General features: G+C 50.1%; 2 protein-coding genes across 5 annotated transcripts; one reads left to right on the top strand and one right to left on the bottom strand.

The window, feature by feature from the left end:
- Positions 1-1,791: 1,791 nt before the first annotated feature.
- Positions 1,792-10,433, bottom strand: ECSCR (endothelial cell surface expressed chemotaxis and apoptosis regulator). Of its 4 annotated transcripts, none has more exons than XM_032336541.1 (10): positions 10,281-10,433; positions 7,003-7,047; positions 6,668-6,718; positions 6,436-6,495; positions 5,839-5,949; positions 4,366-4,467; positions 3,869-3,967; positions 3,624-3,660; positions 2,319-2,415; positions 1,792-2,149 (listed from the first exon to the last, which is right to left on the bottom strand). In XM_032336541.1, the coding sequence occupies exons 1-10, from the start codon at positions 10,339-10,341 to the stop codon at positions 2,141-2,143; spliced, it is 672 nt and encodes a 223-aa protein (XP_032192432.1). In that variant the 5' UTR covers positions 10,342-10,433; the 3' UTR covers positions 1,792-2,140. The 4 variants fall into 4 exon arrangements, with proteins under 4 accessions (XP_032192432.1, XP_032192433.1, XP_032192434.1 ...); XM_032336542.1 differs by having other exon boundaries at positions 5,839-5,946; XM_032336543.1 differs by lacking the exons at positions 6,436-6,495; positions 6,668-6,718 and having other exon boundaries at positions 10,281-10,428.
- A 6,103-nt stretch (positions 10,434-16,536) lies between these two features.
- Positions 16,537-20,810, top strand: SMIM33 (small integral membrane protein 33). Its single transcript, XM_032336546.1, has 2 exons — positions 16,537-16,883; positions 18,304-20,810. Exons 1-2 carry the CDS (start codon positions 16,653-16,655, stop codon positions 18,688-18,690), a joined length of 618 nt encoding a protein of 205 aa, XP_032192437.1. The 5' UTR covers positions 16,537-16,652; the 3' UTR covers positions 18,691-20,810.
- Positions 20,811-21,319: the final 509 nt, after the last annotated feature.

Here is a 21,319-nt window from a genome sequence, read left to right as displayed (position 1 = left end):
CTCGGTGGTGATACTCCGATTGCCAACTAGTACTTTTGCTTCCCACGTGTCTCCACATTTGCTCTTCCACTTTACCTACCAAGTGCCTACCAAGGGTCAGATAAGGGTCATTCTTCCCTTAAGACACAGGGAAATCTTGGGCACCTGGGTTGCTCAGTCAGTTAAGTGGCTGCCTTCAGCTCTAGTCATGATCCCAGGGTCCTGGGACCCAACCCCACATCGGGCTCCCTGCTCAGTGGGAAGCCTGCTTCTCCCTCTCCCTCGCTCTCTGCCTGCCGTTCTGCCTACTTATGCCCTCTATATCTCTGTCAAATAAATTTTAAAAAGAAAAAAAAAAAAAGACACAGGGAAATCTTAAGTCTGGAGAATATAGGCTTGTCAGACTTACCTAAGATTTGTCTCTGGTTTCCACCCGAGTGATCTCTACTCAAAAGATGGTGTTCATTTTTTCTTACATCTAAAGTTTATAGAACTACAGAATATAAGAACCAGAAGAGGGGCGCCTGGGTGGCTCAGTTGGTTGAGCAACTGCCCTCAGCTCAGGTCACGATCCTGGAGTCCCTTGATCAAGTCTCACATCGGGCCCCCTGCTCAGCAAGGGGTCTGCCTCTCTCTCTCACCTTCCACCTCTCATGCACTCTCTCTCTCATTCTGTCCTCTCTTTCAAATAAATAAATAAAATCATTAAAAAAAAAAAAGGACCAGAAAAGGTAACGAAAGCCAAGTAGTCCAGCCACCTTGCTTTAAAAGTAAGAAAACAGTCTGGGAGCTGGGGAGTGATTTTGCCCAGCTGCAAAGTTCAGCCTGTGACCACATTTCCTGTCCTTGAGAGCCAGTTTTTATGACCTTCGATGGGCTGGACACCATGTACCAAACTGGAACTATAGAAGTGACTCAATTTCAAGCCTTGTCCTAGAAGATTTTAGAACCCAGTAGGTTTCTTCAGTCTGCTTAAATAGTTGCAACAGAACAGAGAGGGTGAAGCTTTTTCCGGGCTTTCTCCCTCATCTCACCTCACAGCGTCTAGATCCAGAAGCAAATGGCGTATTGTCGCACATTGTTCAAAATGGGTAATCTTGTAATCTGGACTGCCAACTAGCATGTATTTATAAAATTAACCCCTCTGTGTAGACACATGCAGGTGACTCTCCCACTGAATGTAGACACATGCAGGTGACTCTCCCACTGAATGTCCCCCAGCCAAAATTAATTTCCAAACCAGTTTCACGGTGGAGAGTTCTAAGAAAATGAGTAACTGCTTTTCCTCCTTCCCTTTAAAAGACTTTAGAGGGTTTGTCACCCTTTATTCACTTTCTAGGACACAAAGATTGTAGCTGTACAGGGTAGAGGGGGTGGGTTTTGGCTTATGAAGTCACAAACTTATCCCTGTTCCAGACCTCCCCAGTGTTATTCCCATAGCTAGGACCAAAGTGAGGCTTATCTGCCCTCCTATAACTCAGCTCTCCCCACTGGGCTTCCCTAGTCAGAATGCATTATGCCTCTCGTGTTCTCATTCTCTAGGTTCTCTAGGTGTGTGCACCTAGAGAGTTTACAGCTCCCTTTCTCTCTCCTCTCTTGAAGTAATTAGTCCCTCAGGACCTCATTCCTCCTTAATAATCCAGAAGAACTGAGGCAGACCTGACAGAATGTTCAGTCTACCTCGCAGGTTGCTCAGAGAGCTCTCTACAGGGGCAGAAGCTTGGATCTGTGCTTGTCCAGGAAAGGAGATACCACAGCTGCTAGAGCACCATTAATAAACCTGCATGAGAGCACAGACCTTAAAAGAAATTAGACTGTTGGCCAGAAAATAATTTTAATGCAAAGTAGCAAGGGCCACTCCACTTTGTCATTTTCCTTACCCTTGCCCTTGCCCTCCAGACTCCCCCTTCCTTTGACGGTGAGTGGGTGGGAGGAGCAGGCTGTATTTCCAGAGTGGCTGCCCATATGGGAAAGAGTCTCTCATCCTGGCAGCTTACTCCTAGATCCGGAGGAGTGCTGGTGTCCTTTCGATCTTGGAGTAAGTGTGAAATAATAAAATAATTTATATGTGATTCATGCCTCTAGCACTCTCATCGCCTTCCTCTTTATAGTCATGGGGCAGCTTCATCGTCCTTGGACCCATGGGTACCCAACATTGCTTCTAAAGAACCTGCAAAATAAATACATCGTGAGAAAGCGTGAACTTCTCAGGAGTGGTGGGCTAGGGAAGAGGAGAGCAGAGCCTGCATCTTTGAACGTATCTCTTTTCTGGTTAAGGAACTAGAACCTGAAGGTAAGAGGAGGAGAGAGAAGGGAGGAAGGAACCAGGAAAAATGTACCTTCTCTGCTGTGGGGTATCCTTTGCTGTTATTCATGTTGATATTCTTCATGGAGATCAGGGTGATGCTGTCTTTCTCTCCATTGGCTGTGGAGCAGCTAGGGATAGGAAAGGAACATGGGTTGTAACATGGAGGAGCAGGAGTGCGATGGGGTGGTCAGGGAACTGTGGGGTCACGTGTTGGAACTTCGACCTTTGTTTCGATAAACCTGTATTTTGGTGATGGGCCCTAATGAAATGGGCATGTGCTTGGAAGCCCAAAAAACTTGTATCTAAATCTTAGTTTTACTACTTGCTACTCATTTGATCTTGACCAAGTTACAATGTCTCCAAGTCTCAATTTTTTCAAATGTACAGAATGCAGTATATCTGCGTTGAAGAATTGTTGTAAGGATTTGAGATAATATTAGAAAATATCTACCATAGTGCCTGGCATGTACAAGATGTTCCTAAATAAGTGTTTTCTTATTTAAAGGGGTATCTAGAGAGGCGCCTGGGTGGCTCAGTTGGTTAAGCGTCTGACTGTTGGTTTCAGCTCAGGTTGTGGTCTCAGGGTCACGAGATCCGGCCCCACGTTGAGTTCTGCGCTTAGTGCAGAGTCTGCTTATGTTTCTCTCTCCCTCTTCCTCTGCCCTTATCCCCTCCTCTCTTTCCTTCTCTAAAATTAATCAATAAAATCTTAAAAAAAAAGATTATTAGAATCTGAATTACATATTAAATATAGTATTCTCTCTATATAGTTATATATAGATATAGAATCTATCTATATAGAATCTATCTATCTATCTGTAAAATAATCTGAATTATATTAGAATCTGAATTCCTACACTTTTCATGAGGGGGTTATAGAGGCTTAGCCCTTAGGCTGAAGAGTTCCAGTTTATCTCCTGTCTCCTGATTGTTTCATTTTAGCGTCACTCCTGTCCTGCCCATCCCTTGCCTTGGCCTCAGTGGTGGCTGTCAATATTCCATGCATGCTTGTGTGAACATCCATGTAGAAGGCAGGAAATATCAGTTCTTTTTCTTTTTTTTTTTTTAAGATCTCATTTATTTACGTTAGAGAGAGAGAGAGCAGGGGGAGGGGCAGAGGGAGAGGGAGAGAGAGAGAATCTCAAGCCAGCTCCACACTGAATGCAGAGCCTGACACTGGGCTTGATCTCATGACCATGACCTGAGCTGAAATCCAGAGCTGGATGCCCAAATGCCTGAATCACCCAGGCACCCCAGGAAGTTTCAGTCCTCTCTTGGAGTGGGGGACTGAGAGGTCAGATAGATGATTCCTCCATTATACCTCTGACAGTCTTACCTTTCAGATAGCCCCGAACTCCCAGGCTTCTGGGGATCTGTAAAATAGTCAAAGGCACAGATTGGGGATCACATGATATAGCTCAGAAGACCAACCTGTCCCTCAAAGCCCACCCAAGTGGACTACCCTCCCATCTCATCAGTGGTGCTTATGTGCCATGCTTTTCCTACACTGCAGTCCCAAAATGCATCTCTTGATCTCTTAGTAAAGAGGGGCAAAGGGGGCCCTGAGTGGCAAGGATGTACCTTCAGACTCTTTGTTCTTCCGACACTTAAACCTTAGACTGACCACACTGACTAAGACGATCACCACAACCACCAGGATGACAATGAAGCTGATAACACCTGAGCAGAGAAAAGGTCAGGGTAAAGGAGAGGCAAAGGAAGGGTCAAAAGGGGGCAAGAGGAGTCCAAATTCCCTTCCCAGCTAAGTGCTCTGTAGGTAGGCTCTGAGAGCAAAGTGAATTCCCCTTCTCGGATGAATGAATGAGCTCTCAGCCCACTACCCCTGGCCAGAGTGAGCTCCACAGCTGCCTCACCCCCCAACAAGAACATGGAACCCAGCAGAGCCCAGAATTGCTGACTGGAGGGCCCATGGAGGCTCCTTCCTACCAGGGCCTCCTTTATCAGCCATGCCCTCCTAGAACAAATAGGTGGGATTTACACTTGTGTTTCCAGACCCAGAGTCCAAGTTAGTTCAGGGATGGGGTCTCCTGCCACTCTCCCCACCTTGTCTCTCTTACCAAATGCAGCCACAGTGAGCACCGTCTCTGATGTGGGACTGGGCAGGACGGACAAGTCTTCTTTGGTCCTCAGGCTCATGGTGGTTGATATGGGAGTAGTGTCTGAAATGGAATGGGGATGGGTGCATTAGTGAGGGGACTGGGAGGCGTGCCAGAGAAGAGAGCTAGCTCCCCCCCCCCCCACTTTCCCAGGTAAAGAACTCAGAAGGAGCCCATGCCCTACAAAAAAGACTTCCTCCTGCCACTCATACCAGATCTCGCGAGGATGGAGGTCGGACTGGGTAACATAACATGGGATAAGGTGATTGCCCTGGTTGCTCCTATTACTAGCTGCAGGGGACTCCGGAAAGTTCAGCATGCCTCCCCTGTTACTCTCTTCCCACCATCCCCTTGGGACCCATTTGTGCTCCAGAGATAGGGAGCCAGACTGGGCAAGGTAGAGCCCTCTGTATTTTGCCAACGGTTGAAGCAAGAGGGAAAAAAGCACACTGGAGGTTTATCCCCAGGCACTCATTTAATAAGGCAGGCTGCTGGTTAAGGGGCACAAGTTTCCGGTCCTCTTAAAAAATAGTACAATCAGGGCACCTGGATGGCTCAGTTGTTAAGCATCTGCCTTCAGCTCAGGTCAAGATCCTGGGTTCCTGGGATTAAGCTCCACATCAGGCTCCCTGCTCAGCGGGAAGCCTGCTTCTCCCCGTCCCACTCCCCTGCTTGTGTTACCTCTCTTACTGTGTCTCTCTCTCTGTCAGATACATAAATAAAATCTTTTTAAAAAAGTAGTATGATCACCCATCTCTTCTCCCCTTTGACTCTCTCTCTTTTTTTTAAGCTTTTATTTTAAAGTAATCTCTACACCCAACATGGAGCTTGAACGTGTAGCCCTGAGATCAAGAGTCGCAGCTCCAGCAGCTGAGTCAGCCAGGCACCCCCTCTTCCACTCATTGTACTGCTGGTCTGATCGCTGTCCATTTCTTTATCCATCCCTGCACTGCCAAATAAGTCTGTGAGTATAAAAAAAAATCCCAGACCCAAGGGGTAGGATGAAAGACAGGGTCAGGGTGCTCTTCAATGAGAACACAGACAGGACAGCAGGGCCACGACGGAGGTGTCCGTCCCCTCCCAGCTCTTGCCCCACACTGGCGTGTGAGGTCAGCCTGCCCAGAAGAGCATGGAGCCCTGGCCGAAGGCCTTTTGCCTCCCTTTCCATCATTTTGGGTTCTACCTCTCCCTTTCCCCTCCATGCCTTCATCAGTCCTGAGTCCTGGCTCCTTTTGCCTTCATTGTGACCAGGCCCAAGGCTGTGTCTCTACTTCCCACCAAACCTCTCTCATCCCCAAACCAAGCTGCCACTGATGTGGCTCCTGGCCCTGCGAGGACGCCTTGTGGGGCAGAACCTGGGCATCCTGAAGAGATGGAGAAGGACCCCAACCAGACATGACCCAGTGCTCCTGACCCTCAGCCCCAGGTACTCACCAAGTCCTGCTGTGGATGTCTGTGCCTGGGACTGACTGTCCACGGTGCTGGTGCTTGGTGTCACAGGTTTACTGGTCACCATGAGGACCTGTGAGGCCTTGTCCTGAGCTGCTGTGGAGTAAGAAGCATGGCTGAGCCTGCTCAGGTCCTCAGCCAGTGTGTATAAGGGTCCCTCTTCAGCCCCAAACCTTCCTTTTCTTTACTGCTTTCAATTCCAGAAGAAGCCATCCTCTCTTTTTAACTTTGGGCCTTTACCTATAGGGTTCTGTCTGCCTGAAATCAACCCTACCACCCTCCACCCCACAGTCCTCATCTGCTTAACTCCGTCTTGGACCTCCACTTCCAAGGTCACTCACTCTAGCATGTCTTCCCTGGCCCCCGAGTCGGAAGTGGCCTACGTCCAAGTCTGTCTCGGCCCCTGCAACACGTTCTGCTGTGCTCATCACAGCCCTTTCCCCGTGCTTTGTAGCCGGCCACATGAGGTCCTGTTTACTTGTCTGCTCCCCACCAGTCTGTATTCTCCTGTAGGGCAGCAACTGTGTCTGCTTCCTCACTGGGCCTTCCCCAGAAGGCATCTGGATCCGAGCCTCAGAGTACCTTGGGTCCTAGTGCTGGCCAGAGAGCTTGGGCTGCTGGGATCTGAGGAAAGGCTCTTTCCTGCAAGGACAGAGGCAGGAGGAGGTTGGAGGGGGCAGATTGGGTGATACCACACTCCCTTATCCAGCTGAGAACCCTTGGGCTCCAAGCAGATCCAAAGGGCTAGGTGGGGGTTTGGGCGGGAAGCTGGGCTGGGGCAGGGAGCAGCCCTTCTGCAGCCACACTCACTCACCTATGTTGGAAAAAAGTGGCTCTGTGGTCCGACTTGGGCTGCTAAAGTTTCCTGAAACAAATCATCTGAGGCTGTTGCTCTGTCTCCCTGTCTTCTTCCCCATAGCTGGAGTTTTCTAATCTTTCTCCCTGCCCCACCCCCAACCTCCAGCCATTGATCAGTCTCCTCTTTTGAGGCACATTAGCCTAGGTCAAGCTGAAATAGTCCCCAGAGGAGCTCAGCCTTCGATGTCCTAAGAGCTCGGGCCCCACCCCCAGTCACCTGAGATCTGTGCTCCTCTTGCCCTAAGTGGCCAGGCCTCAGTGCTAGAGTAGGTCCTGTGTGTTTGGTCTTACCCTGAGGGTGAGATGTCTGGATTGCCCCGGGCTGGGAGTGGTGGCCTGCAAGAGAGAGCAGAACACTTTGACTAGCTTGGCAAGACTCTTGCCCAGCTCTGAGCCCACAGCAGAACCCAGTCTTTCCAAGCCTTCTGTGCTGGAAGGCAGGCACACTTGGCAGAGGGCTGGAGGATGTGGCTCTGGTTCACAGGCCTAGCTTCCTCTGAAACCATAACTCAATAGTACCATCACCCCCACCTCAAGTTCAGTGTCCCAGAACACTTTTCTGTCTCTTTAATGCCACGTGGGTTCTAAGCCAAGCTGATAGGAGGTCAGGGGAAGGTTATTTCAAACCAGTGATTTGTCCAAGAACAGAGGGCCAGTGACCTGTGATGTCTGGTTAAGGACCTAGGACTTGAGATTCTTGCTTTCCTACCATTGAGCCATCCATTTCTCCCTGTGAATATTGTCATCTTGGTCCTGCCCCCAAGGAAAGGGGATGGAAAGAATAATGTGGTGAATAAAATGAGGTTAGGGACTGGGGTTGGTATCTGGGCTGTCTCTCTGCCCCGTAACCCAGTAGGAAGGAAGAGCACACACAGGAAGTGAGTTCTGAGGTATATATATTAAGGCCAAGGAAGCTCTAGAACACATGGCCAATTTTACCTTCACAGGCAGACGCTACTTCAGAAATGGCCGTTGTTGGCCAAAGCCAGGGAGGAGCCAGTTACCAGGAGGCCCCAGTCAGAAGCCCTCACTGGCTTTTCGGTTTGTACACGTGTATGCCTGCGGGCCTCTGTGCCGCTGTGTGTGTATGTTTTTGTGCCCCTCTTTGCGTCCCCTGTGTGTGTGTTAGACCTGAAAGGTCAGGTTGTGTTTGCTCATTTTCCACAATGAAATCATTCTTGAAACCTGTGAACAATGTGAAATGAAAACAACGTGGGGAAGTGGACCCGCCCAGCCTGGTTCCCGTCTCTCTGCCTCAGCAGGGCCCGCAGCTTCTGGCCTGGCCCTTGGGCTCCCAGGCCCCCTGTCCGCAGGGAAGTCCCAAGCCTGGGGCAGGGTGAGCGGAGGCGGCTGCCGGCCAGAGCCCTCCCAGCCTGTGGCAGCTTGCCGGTCTGTTTATTATCCTTAGCCACTGCCTTCCTCCGTGGGGCTATCACTTGGACGGTGGGGATTTAATGGTTTCCAAGCCCAAGCTTGCCCAAAGTCTGGCTGTGTTTTTCCAGGTCACCAGTCTCTGGTAGTACCCTCCCTCCTTGGGTGGGCGTAGGAGGGGGATTAACACTCCTAGGTGCCTGAGGCTGGAGAGAACTCTACCAGCTGAAAATGACCCTGGAAGAACACCTTTCAAGGCACATCCTGAAAACAGCTGTCAGCTACTGATCCAGCGTGTTTTAGGTTCTGTCTGATCTCTGTCAGGTCCTAATGTTAGCTTTTAGTGGGTGGCCACAGTACACTGCCTTCCCGCAGATGTGGGAACAAAACTAGGGGCTTGGAAGGAGTTCCAGAGTCACAGACTCCAACTTCAAGTACCCTGATCTCTGTCTTCTGGCCCTGTCTCCCTACCAGCACTTTCTGTCACCAGTGGATTCCTCTGTGAGTAGAGGAGGGACTTTGGGAACACCTGTTTCTGCAGGCCAGGGTGCCTCTGACCACTGGGCATACAGACAGCCCAAGAACCAAGGGCCACAGAGATTTCTGATTTTCCCATCTCTTCTCTCTAATCCCTACCTGCTTCATGACCTTCCAGCCTCTCCTTTCTCTCTCTCTACCACCCCTGTCCCTTATTTTCTTCAGCAGCATAATTTAATAGTTAAAAAATCATAGCTTTTGGAGTCTGACAGGTGTGAGTTCAAGCCCAGACTCCACCACTTCCTCTCCGACCTAGGCCTGTTTTCTCTTTAAAACTCAAATAACCTTCATACCTCATAAGTGATTGTGAGGATAAGAAAATTCATATAAAGCACTTAACCCAGTGCCTGACAGACAGTCCATGCTCAATAAATACTAGACATATTTAGTTTTGCACTCTTCCCTCTAATCCTCCAAGTTTCTGTGTATCCACGTCAAGTCGCCTTGTGGGCCTGATTAGCCTCCCAATGGTTCCCTCAAGGGAGATAGTAAGAGTACTGAGATTTTGAGATGAGAGATGAGGAAATTCAAGGGGTGAGCATGGCTTATGTAGAGTTTACACAGGATGTTTTGAGCCCTCCCACTTCCTGGGACACTGCCCCCTCAGGAGTCTTGCCGTTTAATCTCCTCCTCTGCCACTTCTGTGGTTTCTACAAGAGTTTAGTCCTGCAGCCCCAGACCAAATGTGTGACTCTGCCCTCTGGGGATGTGGGGCTGGGAGTGGGGGGGCAATCAGAGTCTTACTCCGAGCCCATGGGCTTCTAGAGAAAAATCTGACCTCTTCAGGGGAAGGAATACTGGAACTCAGGCTTCCCACCCCCTACCAGGGGAGAGCCATCCTCTCTCCCCGTCCAAGCACTTTGCACTTTTTTACACTCTTTTCTGCTGCTCTGAGAACAGGCTCATAAGTCTGTAACAGAGGACGGCTGGAGAGTGAGGTGGGGGTGGGGAAGGGATGACCAAAGGGAAGTCGCTACCCTGTGAGTCAGAATCTCCTGGATTTCTCATGGTTCCCAGCAACTGCTCCCTAATTAGGGGACCCCTTCTGAGCTGCTTCACCCCTCATGGGCTAGCAGAGGGTAGTCTCAGAGGTGTTGTTTCCAGTCATCTCCTCTGGCTATCTTCTCACCCAGGCCACCACTGGGCGAGGATGCTGTGTACATCCTCTCTGGTAAATAGTTCTTTGTATCTAACCTGAGTCCCTCTTGCTGTGATTTGAGCTTCAAGTCAACATTTGGAATGCCCATGTTGTTACTTCTTATATGAAAAAGAGTAAGGATCACCTGTAAAGCCCAAAGTGCAGACAATTGTATGCTAGAACACCCTGGAAGGAGCTTTCTGGCCTCAGTCTCACACCAAGAGAGTCGCTTCCCCACATTTCAGGAGATCAACCTCTGTGGGTGCCCCAGTTCATCCTGGAAATTTTCTCACAAAAGGGTTTCACCATACCTCGACTTTGCGTTTGCTCGGTACTGACCCCGCCCCCCCAAGCCCCCAATTCAACTGGTTCCCTTCATGAGAAAGCTCTGGAATTTCCCTTGGGCATGGGCCTGGGTGGAGAGCATGTGCCTCAGTCGGTCCGTGGTGAAGGATGGACAGGCGCCCGGGACTGCCAGCGGCGGGAGAGGAGCTGCTGGAGCGGAGGGGCGAGTGCCTCTTACCTTGGAGTAGGAGGATGCCGAGGATGGCCCAGCACAGCTGCGTGGCTCTGACGGTGCCCATGTCAGCGGGGTCTGTGGCGGGCAGGCAGCTGCTCCACGATGGCTCTGTCCATAGTGGAGAAGAGAGAGGGAGTGCTGGGGCGGGGTGTCGGGTGGGGGCTGGCTCTCCAGGAGCTTCCTGTCAAAGAATAGAAGGAAACAGATTGGGCCTGGCTCCAGGGGCCCTGCTCAGCCCAGCAGGCCCAGATGAGGATGTAAGGCTGGAGCAGCCGTGATCATGCCTGGAGCTCTGCCTGGCCTGGGCTAGAGCCACTGTGGTGTCTGTCCTCCAGGGCCTTTCGACAAAGATCAGTGATGGCCGAGAGGCTCCAGGCCCCCTCTCTTCCCCTCTGAGGGGCCATCAGGTCCCTCCACACACAGTCTGGAGGCTTTGGGAGGTTTTCCTGCAGTCGAACTCCAGTCCGTCCCTGTACTCTTTCAGACCAGGTCCCCATTGCCCATGACTGAACCTTGAAGCTCAGCCCACCAGCCACCCATGCTCAGGAGATGTTGAATGCTTCCTTTTCCTCTCCCTCCTCGGGGCTCCCCATGCAGATGGGATGCCCAGCACCTTTCATGGAGGCCTTACAAACATTGTCCTTCTTCTTTTTAAGGTTTTATTTTTAAGTAATCTCTACAACCAATGTGGGGCTCCATCTCAGAAGCCTGAGATCAAGAGTCACTTGCTCCCCTGATGGAGCCAGCCAGGTGCCCCTCTGGTTGTTCTGAATAGTTCTTCATTCCCTCCCAAGGCTCTAGGGAAGTATCTGTTCCTTGCCTCTTCCAGCTTCCAGCAGCTGTTGGACATTCCTTGGCTTGTGGCCACATCACTTCAGTCTCTGCCTCCATCTTCACATCACCTTCTCCTTTGTGTGCCTCTTATAAAGACACTTGTCATTGAATCTCATGACCATCTGGATAATCCTGGATGACCTCCTTATCCCAAATCCTTAACTTAGTTACATCTGCAAAGACTGTTTTTCCATGGGAGGTAGTATTCCCAGGTTCTGTGGACTAAGATAACGATGTATTTTTGTGGGGGGTACCATTCAGGCACTATGGCTAGCTTTCTCCCACTTTAAAGTTCCTCTTTTCACCTTTGTAATTATGTAAATACTACATATTACAATAGTTTATTATTTTGATGCACAAATTGTCCCCATTTAGGTCATCGGGGATCTCTTCAAGCTGGCTTTCGTGTCCTGTTGACATGGTTCCATCATTCTTTGAGCACTTTCTTACTTTCTGGAATAACAAGATGTTCCATGTTCATCCTGTGCCCAACCTTGGGATTGGCTGTTTCTCCAAGGAGCCCTAGTTACAAATGGTATTTAGAAACTGAGATCCAGTCAGTAGGCGTGCTCAGTGTTACTCAGGGGTAGCCTCTCTAAGGCCTCTCTCTCTCTCTCTCTTTTAAGATTTTTAAAAACCTGGGTGCCTGGGGGGCTCAGTGGGTTAAGCCTCTGCCTTTGGCTCAGGTCACGATCTCAGGGTCCTGGGATGGAGCCCCACATCAGGCTCTCTGCTCAGCGGGGGGCCTGCTCCCCCCACCCCCCACCTGTCTCTCTGCCTACTTGTGATCTCTGTCTGTCAAATAAATAAATAAAATCTTAAAAAAAACCCCTGTATTTATATATTTTAGAGAGTGGCGGGTGGGTAGAGGAGCAGAGGGAGAGGGACAAACAGACTTTGTGCTGAGCCATAGCGCCCCACGCAGGGCTCGATCCTATGACCCTGAGATCATGACCTGAGACAAAAATCAAGAGTTGGAGGCTTAACCAACTGAACCACCCAGGCACCCCTCCAAGTCCCTTCTCTTAAATCTGGCTCTCCCTGAGTTTATTCGATCACTCGCCTTGTAACTAACCTCCCATCTCAGCGCCACCCTCCCTTCAAGGATACCTTCTATTCAGGCTTTGATCCTTCACTCTGGGCCCTTCCAATGCGTCCTGGGCTCTAACACCCTTCTCTGTGACTACCTCCCACCTCCATGGGCACGTTGCCTAACTTGTTCTGCCTCACCTTTGGGACTGGATTATTCCAGAAGTAAAGGGAAAACAAGAGAAGGAAGAGCTTTCCCTTTATTTTCAAATCATAAGCATTTCCTGCTGGCTCACAGTCTTCATCACAATTGTATTTATTTTCACATTTTATTTATCTATTTATTTTAGAGAGAGAGTATGCATGTCGGGGAGGTGGGAGGAGGGAGGGAGAGAGACTGGCTGACTTCACACTGAGTGCAGAGCTGGATCCCATGACCCCAAGATCATGACCTGAGCCAAAACCAAGAGTCAGACGCTAAACCCACTAAGCCACCCAGGTACCCCTCATTGTGATCATTTTTAATGGCAACGTATTTACTATTTTGTGGTCTGTTTAACCACTTCCCTGTTTTTAAACGTTTAAGGTGCTTCTGGTTTTTCTTTTTATTACTGATACTGCTGTAGACAGCTACGGGCTTCGTTTTAGCCATTCTAATAGATATTTATTTTTTTATTGTGTTTTTTATTTTCTTTTTCTATTACTTTTTAAAGATTCTATTTATTTGAGAGACAGAAAGACACAGAGAGAGAGTGAAGGAAAGAGCAGAGGGGGAGGGAGAGGGACAATCAGATTCTGCAATGAGTGGGGAGACTGACATGGTGCTGCAACCCAGGACCCTGCGATCATGACCTGAGCCAAAACCAAGAGTCAGATGCTCAACCCACTGGACCACAGGTGCCCCTATTGTATATATTTTTAAATATTTTATTTATTTATTTGACAGACAGAGATTACAAGTAGGCAGAGAGGCAGTCAGAGAGAGAGGGAGAAGCAGGCTCCCTGCTGAGCAGAGAGCCTGATGCGGGGCTTAACCCTAGGACCCTGAGATCATGACCTGAGCTGAAGGCAGAGGCTTTAACCCACTGAGCCACCCAGGCATCCCTATTGTGGTTTTTTTTTTTTTAAAAGAGCTTTATTGAGATATAATCCACATGCTGCTAAAGGCTGAAGGTTTGTGTCCCCTCAAAGTTCATATTAAAATCCTAACTTCCAAGGTGATGGTATTAAGAGGTGGGGCCTTTGGGAGACGATTAGGTCATAAGGGTGGAGCCTTCCTGAACAGGAAGCACCCTTATAAAAGAGACTCTAGAGAGCTAGCTTGTCCCTCTGAGCCTCAATAGGACACAGTGAGAAGGCACCATCTATGAATCAGGAAGTGGGATCTTGATGGACACTAAATCTGCTGTCATCTTGATCTTGAACTTCTCAGCCTCCAGAACTGTGGGAAATAGTTTTCTGTTGTTTATAAGCCACCCAGTGTATGGTATTTTGGTATAGTAACCTGACCACCTTAAGATGCATACTGTACAATTTACCCATTTAAACTGTACAATTCTGTGGCTTTTAATATTATTCAGAGACTTGTGCAACCAGCACCATGACCAATTTTAGAACATTTTCATTACCTGACAAAGAAATCCTACAGCCATTATAGACCTATAGCTTTTAATAAGAAGGCTGGAAATTGGATGCGGTGGAGATGGGTAGCCCTTGCTCTTGGCCTGCTTCCAGTGATGCAGAACTTAAGATGAACCCCAAAAGGCAGCCAGGTCCCAGATGTCCCCTATCCTGGCAACCTCCTGCTGGCTTGCTCAGAACGTCCACACAATTCCCTCTCCTTCAGCTTCAGCAGCAGACTCCTAACCATGGCTTCCTTCAGTGAGGACAGGAGGGAGGAAGGGCTGCTCCTTGCTTCCCCTAGGCAACAAGGCCACTTCCGCCTCCACCGGGGAGCTGGAAAAGAGAAATGACCCCAGTGTACGAAACTGGGTCAGGGTTCTCCTGCCCGGAGAGGTGACGGTGGGGAGGACCCCAGAGTCTTTATATTTGTGGTTCCAGTGCTCAAATGTTGAGAGCCAGGGCTTTTCTTCTCTGAAATAAGAGCAGATTCTTGATCATTTTAGAACCTGAACCTGAGAGGTTCCATTACAACACAAAGCCAAAAAGAAACAGAGGGAGTAAGTCACTGAACACCTGTCGTGGCTGAGAACTTCCATCCCCATAGGTGCAAGGTAATGGCTTACAAAACTCCAGGACTCAAGACAGGATGGGGGTGGGAGGATGCTTCCAGTTTCCAATTCTATTCAGCAACCTTTGTTCGGTACCTGCTGTGTAGTACCAGGCACTGTGATGGACTCTGGGACAAAGACAGGAAGCCCTGATGGAGCTCAGAGGCTAGGAGGAAAAATGGGCCCCCATACACCTGTATATCAAAGTGTGACAAATGTCAGGAGCAAGGGAAGAAACATATCAGTGTAGGGTTGAAGGAAAAGAAAGAAAGCTACGTCAGTAGAGTGTGCTGAAGACTACATTCCTGGCAGAGGTGGAGCTTGAACCAAAGCCATAAAAGATGGTTAAAGTTTAGATGGTGGGAATGGGGGAAGCGCAGCTCCCAACACTGAGCATAGTGATGGACAAGTTAAGGAAGGCTGAAACAATGGTCTAGTCCCAAAAGTTCCCCCTTATCCTTTCTCAGGCCTTTTAGGAAGTAGATCCAAGACTGATGAGGGAGGGAAAGGGGAGATGAGCCCTCTCAGCAGAATCAGGAATTGGGCTTTTTGACTCAGGGACTGGAGCCTCAGTGGTGGTGACTATGGGAGCAATGGGACATGTGTCTTAAGGGGGCAGGAACCAAAGAGCAGAGGCTGAAGCTCTGGCCTGTGACAGAGCCCATATTCCCTCTGGCTGAAGGCTAAATGAACCCATATGGGACATCCAGAGCCTTGGAGGCACCGGTAGGGGGTTAGCCTCCTAGCTGGCTTCAAGGTCAGCCAACCACTTGTCTCACTCAGTTGCCGGGTCAGGCCAGTGGCCCAGTGACCTGGGGTTCAGTGAGCTGGCAGATCTGAGGTCTCTGAATGTCGGAGTGTGGAGCAGCTTGGCTGAAGGACAAGGAATCAGGAGGCACCATCTTGCCTCCTGAGATCAAACTACTGGGTGAAGGGAATTCCCTGGGGTCTCCTGGTCTTCAGACTGGAATGGAGGGCGGGACAAGCACAGCAAGGGACAGAATGAAGGGTGGAGTTAGTTGAGATAAAAAAAATTACCCTTGGGGCGCCTGGGTGGCTCAGTGGGTTAAAGTATCTGCCTTCGGATCAGGTCATGATCCCAGGGTCCTGGGATTGAGCCCCACATCGGGCTCTCTGCTCAGCGGGGAGCCTGCTTTCACCTCTCTCTCTCTATGCCTGCCTCTCTGCCTACTTGTGATCTCTGTCAAATAAATAAATAAAATCTTTAAAAAACAAAATTACCCTTTATGAACTCTCCAGATGGGCACTTTTAAAAAAGGCTTTATTTTTAAGTAATCTCTACACCCAACGAGGGGCTACAACTCTGAGATCAAGAGTCGCTTGCTATATGGACAGAATCTGCCAGATGCCCCTGGTGAGCACTCTTCATGACTTGGACACATTGAAGTCCACACATTCTCAGAATGAAGTTACATTCAGACAAATGCAAAGAGACGTGTAGAATTCATATTTGTAAGATTTTATTTATTTATTTGACAGAGATAGATCACAAGTAGGCAGAGAGGCAGGCAGAGAGAGAGAGAGGAGGAAGCAGCCTCCCTGCTGAGCAGAGAGCCCGATGCGGGACTCGATCCCAGGACCCTGAGATCATGACCTGAGCCGAAGGCAGCGGCTTAACCCACTGAGCCACACAAGCGCCCCTAGAATTCATATTTGTGAAAGCTAAAGAAGAAAAAGTTCAATGAGAAAAAAGAAATACCTTGCACAGCAATAATAAACATCAAATTCAACAACATGGTTACCCATGGGGTAAGAAGGAGGGGAGAGGTCAAGAAGTGGGGCTTCTTTTTTATTTGTAATATTTTGGTTCTTAAAAAATCTTGAAATAAACATGACAAACTGTTAAGATGGACAGAGCTGGTGATTGGACCAAGGGATTTAGTATATTATAGTCTACTTCCAGTGTGTTTGAGATATTGCATTAAAAAAAAAAAATCGAAGAGGGACGCCTGGGTGGCTCAGTTGGTTAAGCAGCTGCCTTCGGCTCAGGTCATGATCCGCAGGCTCCTTGCTCTGCAGGGAGCCTGCTTCTCCCTCTGCCTCTGCCTGCCATTCTGTCTGCCTGTGCTCGCTCTCTCTCTGACAAATAAATAAAATTTAAAAAAAAATCGAAGAAACAGTATTGTCAGGAAATTAGTCGAGGTGGGAGGGGGATGTAACCTTGGGGAGCAGGATGGGGTGAGGGTACTGGCAAGGTGTCTGGGACCTGCTGGAGGAGGGGTGGGCAGGCAGACCCAGGCTGCTAAAGCTAGCTGGGAGCATGAAAGGAGGTGCCAAGATCAAGGTCAGATCACAGTTAAGGAAGGGCTGGGCCCTGGGGAGTCCCAGTATTCGCGGAAGTGAAAGCGCGGGAGAGTATGTGTGCAGAGGGTGTGTGCGACCCATAGACGTGGCAGCTCCGGGTAGGGGACAAACTGGGGCAGCAGGCTCTTCTTCGCAGGGCTGGCCGCCAGTCCCCGGAGAGCCTTGCATCAGGCGGACAATGCACCAGGTAGACTTTGGGCTCAACCCCTCCAGCTAAGCTGCCCGTCTCCCTGCAGGGACCCCAGCCCTCTCTCCAGCCTGAACTTCCCTTTTTCCTCTGTACATCCGGGGCTGCCTTCCCCCTCCCTCCCCTGTGCAGGGAGCTCTGTGGCCTGGACCCCAGATAGCCTCAGACTTTTAACTGGGTTGGTATTGGGCTTCCTACATGCAAAGGGACAGTGTTGAGGATGATGGTGTGACTGAGAAACTAAAGAGAGAGTGTTCTCGATAGCCTTCCCTGGACCCCAATTGCCCTCTCTTGGGGGAGGGCCAGGCTGATGGCTCCAAGTTTAGGAGAGAGGCTCCACCCCCATGTTGGGGGGGTGGGGAGGGCCCTGATGGTCCAGGGGGGACAGGGAGGGAGGCTAGGGAGAGAAGTTTTCTTGAGCCTGTGGTAACTTCATCAGCTGGCTCTGGCATTTATCGTTTGGAGATTTGCTATCTTCATGGTAATCCAGCCCACCTCTACTCAACAGTTAGCAGAGCGGAGACAGACAGACATTACCCCCAGCTTCTGGCTGGGACCTTGAGAGGGGCAAAGGCTCTCCTCAATGCAGGGTTCTCCTCCATGCAGCCAGGAATCCACACTGGGCATCCCCTCCCTTCCAGGTCCAGACCTGAGACCCCTAAGAAGATCCTATATTATGGGATGAGGTATCCCCTTTGCTTTACCCCCAGCTTTGGGGGTTCCTGCCTCATTTTCCTTTCTCCCTCCCCCAAGGTACCACCCCTCTGCCTTCTGTGTGAGTTGAGGGTGGTGGAAACCTAAGATGCTCAACACGATGACTCCCTTCTCCCAGGACTTGAAGAACGGCTGCTCACTGCCCACAGGCCGGGCCATGGGACAGCAGCCCCTCGTGGGCTCAGATTCCTGACCTAGGACTAACCTATTGGAATTTTACTGGAGGCCTGGATAGACAGATCAGTGGGAGGGGACGGATGTGGGGGCCACACTCTGCATGTCAGACTGTAAGGAAGCCCTCTCCATCCCTTTCTGAATGACTTTGTCTCCCTACTCTCTTTCTCTGTCTCTCTACATCTATTTCATTCCTGGTTCTTTATCTGTCTTTCTTTATCTTCTTGGCTTTGTGTTTTCCTCTTTCTCTCTGTATCCCCCTCACCACGCACCTGTATTTTTCTTTGATTCTCTCTCTTCCTATATGCGGGTTTTTTTTGTGGGGGGAGTTGTGGGGTTTATTGTTATGCATGTGTATATCTGTATGTTTCCTTGTCTCTCCATGTCTTCACTCCCTTTCTTTGTCTGTGTTTCTCTCTCCCTAATGCTCTCTGTCTCTCAGTTCCCTTTGGGTGTCTGTCTTTCCATTTGGCTCTTTTTCTGTGTGCACAGGCCCATATCACCCTTTTTCTCTCTGCCACTCCCCTACCAGGCTGGCCAACGTCCCTGGCCTTCTGCAGCTGTGAACGGCTCAGGGCAGGAGCCCCAAAGGCAACTCCCAGAGGTGCCAGGTGGGACCTGGGAACCACCGAGAGAGGATGGGCTACCCCTGCTCACCATCATTGTTGCTGCTTTTGTCCTGCTCGCTGTCTGTATCGTGGTGGCAGTCCACTTTGGGCCAAGACTACACCAGGGCCGTGCCACTCTCCCCGCAGAGCCACCAGCCCCAAAGCCGGAAGGCGGCATCTACCTCATCCACTGGCGAGTGCTGGGCCACCAGGATGCTCATGGAGACACCTGGCAGGAACCTCCTGTCCCTGGCTCCTGCCCTGTGCCAGATGGGCCTAGGCTCAGCGTTGATGAAGTCACATGTCTGTAGGAGGGACACTTTGAAAATTTGGACTGACCTGGCTCACAACAAGAAACTGGACAGAGAATTAGGGCAAAAGCAACTTGGGGTCTGGACATCAGAGCTTTGGAAATGCACACATGGACTCAGCTGGAGCTGCTCTCTCGGCGGAATATTTATAGAGAAAGTGCTGATGCGGACAGGAGAAATAAAAGAAGCTTGAGGGCTTTTCCTGGAAACATGCTCCTGTGAGCATTACCAGGGCCCAAAGCTGCCCTCACAAAGCTACTCCCTGCTTTTCGGGGACCATCAGATCCTTGACCCTCCTTTACCAAGTTTGTACCTCCTCTTCTCATCCCTAATCTCCTTTGCTTTTGGTGTCAGCATGAGTCCAGCTTGCAAGATTCCCCCAACCATCCCACCCCTGTGCGGGGAATCTCAGAGTCTCGCTGTAGAGGTCCTGCCCCCAGGTCCCCCAGGTCCTGTGAGGGCTAGTCAGGGAGAGCTGAGGCAAAGAACCTAGAGGTATGCCTTCTTTGGTACTCAGGAAAAGAAGGAAAATCTGTTGCCCTTCACTGATCAGAAGATAACCCTTTGGCTCCTGGGGCCTAACCCTCCTCAACAACTTCCAAGGCCCTTGTAAAGCCCCAAGCACCCATTATATCTCCCTACATGGCTTTTGAATGCCTCCTACTATGTTGGGGCAAGACTTTTTCTTGCCTTCCCAGGAAGGGATGGAGGGAATTCAGGGGCTCTCTTTACCTGTCCCTTTTTGTGTGTATGGGCCAGTTGGAACCAGACTAAAACTTATCCCATGACGTGTCCCAAATCCAGAACCTTCCAGCTGGTGGGAACACAAGAAAGGAAAAGGAGCTCCATGCTGCTTGTCTAAGGGAAAGAAGGAGTGAGGAGAGGGATTTGCGGGGGATGGTGGGCGTGGAGGTTGATAAGATGTGGGAAGGCAGTGCTGAGCCTCTAGGTGCCTCTCCAAAAGGCACCCTGTCCCTGACCCAACTGTACCTCAGTGTTGTGTGATTGAGAACATGCAGATAGGCGTTTATGGAGGGGCATCTGGGTTCTTTACACTGGGGAATGCCTGAGGACAGCAGATGCACCCTGGTACTGGCCTTGGTGAGACCCTGGCCGTCAGGAAGGTGAGGATGGCAGACAATGCAGAGGAACAGAGGTGGAGATCGTAATGTGCACTGAGGACTGGCCTGCCTCCTTTGTGGTCCAGCTGGGCACCCGACTCACCCGTGGACCTGTGGATAGCCTAGCGTTCACTCCGCATAACAACTTTGGGAGAAAGAGCCCCTGTTCTCCCAGTGTTACAGTGGAGGATATCCAGATCCCCAGGTGGACACAGGTGCCAAGTGGTGAAGTCAGGATTTGAACCTGAACTGTCAGACTCTCCAGCCTAAGCACCAAGTTGGGGGCTAGATGGGTGGAGGCAGGTCATTTTGGAAAAGCCCTTGATTCTCCCCTGGTTTCTAGGCACCGGAATGATTGATGTAAGGTTGGAGGAGCCTCAGGCCTTGGGGGCAGGATGGCTGGGACAGCTGGGAAGAAGAGATTGTGTCCTCCTTTCCTCCTTAGGCTCTGGAATCCTTGGGAGCAGTTGGTTCCTTCTGGCAAATGTGTGTCTGTCTGTTGAGCCCATCTCCACAATGATGCTGTACGCAGAAATTTGTGCTGAGCATTTGTGATAAAAAAAAAAACAGAGGTGAGGGGCGCCTAGCTAGCTCAGTCAATAGAGCGTCCAACTCTTGATCTCGGGGTTGTGAGTCTAGACACATGTTGGGTATGGAGGTTACTTAAAAAATTTTAAAACAAAGTGAAACAAAATCAAACCAGAGTGGGAGGTAGGGAACAAGTCGTGGGTAAAACAGAAGGAACTGGTAGAAATGGGATGCCTGCCCTCCCTGATAGGGGAGGTTTGCCACTACAGCATTGTAATGGCTCGGTTCTAACAGTGATGGCATGGCATAAGACACAGCAGATGCCTGGGTGTATTGTCCGAGGTCTCCCAGAGTATATCCTATCTCCTCACACAAACCCTCTTCTCCCCTTCCTCCTTATCCGTTTGCAGGCTCTGTCATCCAGGCACATGCATCCAGTGGCCCCTGGTCCTTCGAGTAGCCCCTTGCCCCGGGGCTACTCCGTATTCCCCAGCCTCTCACTAGAGACAAAGGCCCATGGGGCATGCTACACTCTCTGCCCCCAGCTTGACTCCTGGGCTCCGTCCGCAGTGAATGCATGCCCACCACCACACTGCCCTGTCCGAGAATAAGGAGGGGTCTAGGGGGTCTAAGGAAGTGGAAGTACGTCTGTGCAAGTGGATTTGGACATTTCAGATTGCTTGTGTGAGTCAGAGTCCAGCCGGAGAAAGATGGCACACTCAGATAGGTCATCTGAGGAGTGCTGAAAAGGGGGCTGTTTACGGGTATCTAGTCGGTTGAGCATCTGACTCTTGATTTCAGCTCAGGTCATGATCCTAGTGTTGTGAGATTGAGCCCCACATCGGGTTCTGTGCTGGGCATGGAGCTCCTTGAGAATCTCTCTTGCTGTCTCCTTCTGCCCCTCCCCACCCACCCTCCCCCTGTACACCCTTGTATGTACTCTCTAAAGAAAAAAAAAATTTTTTTTTTTTTTTTAAAGA

The sequence above is a fragment of the Mustela erminea genome, chromosome 3 (assembly GCF_009829155.1).
Source record: "Mustela erminea isolate mMusErm1 chromosome 3, mMusErm1.Pri, whole genome shotgun sequence".
Lineage (NCBI taxonomy): Eukaryota > Metazoa > Chordata > Mammalia > Carnivora > Mustelidae > Mustela > Mustela erminea.
This window is presented reverse-complemented; position numbering and strand designations above follow the sequence as displayed.

Excerpts from the sequence above, each read along its gene's own strand:
- ECSCR (XM_032336541.1), bottom strand. The coding sequence starts at position 10,341 with ATGGGCACCGTCAGAGCCACGCAGCTGTGCTGGGCCATCCTCGGCATC. Across the intron at positions 3,968-4,365 it reads GCTCACTGTGGCTGCATTTG|GTGTTATCAGCTTCATTGTC; the intron begins GTAAGAGAGACA and ends TTCTCTGCTCAG. Across the intron at positions 2,416-3,623 it reads AGTTCGGGGCTATCTGAAAG|CTGCTCCACAGCCAATGGAG; the intron begins GTAAGACTGTCA and ends TCCTATCCCTAG.
- SMIM33 (XM_032336546.1), top strand. The coding sequence starts at position 16,653 with ATGAAAGGAGGTGCCAAGATCAAGGTCAGATCACAGTTAAGGAAGGGC. Across the intron at positions 16,884-18,303 it reads TCAGGCGGACAATGCACCAG|GCTGGCCAACGTCCCTGGCC; the intron begins GTAGACTTTGGG and ends CTCCCCTACCAG.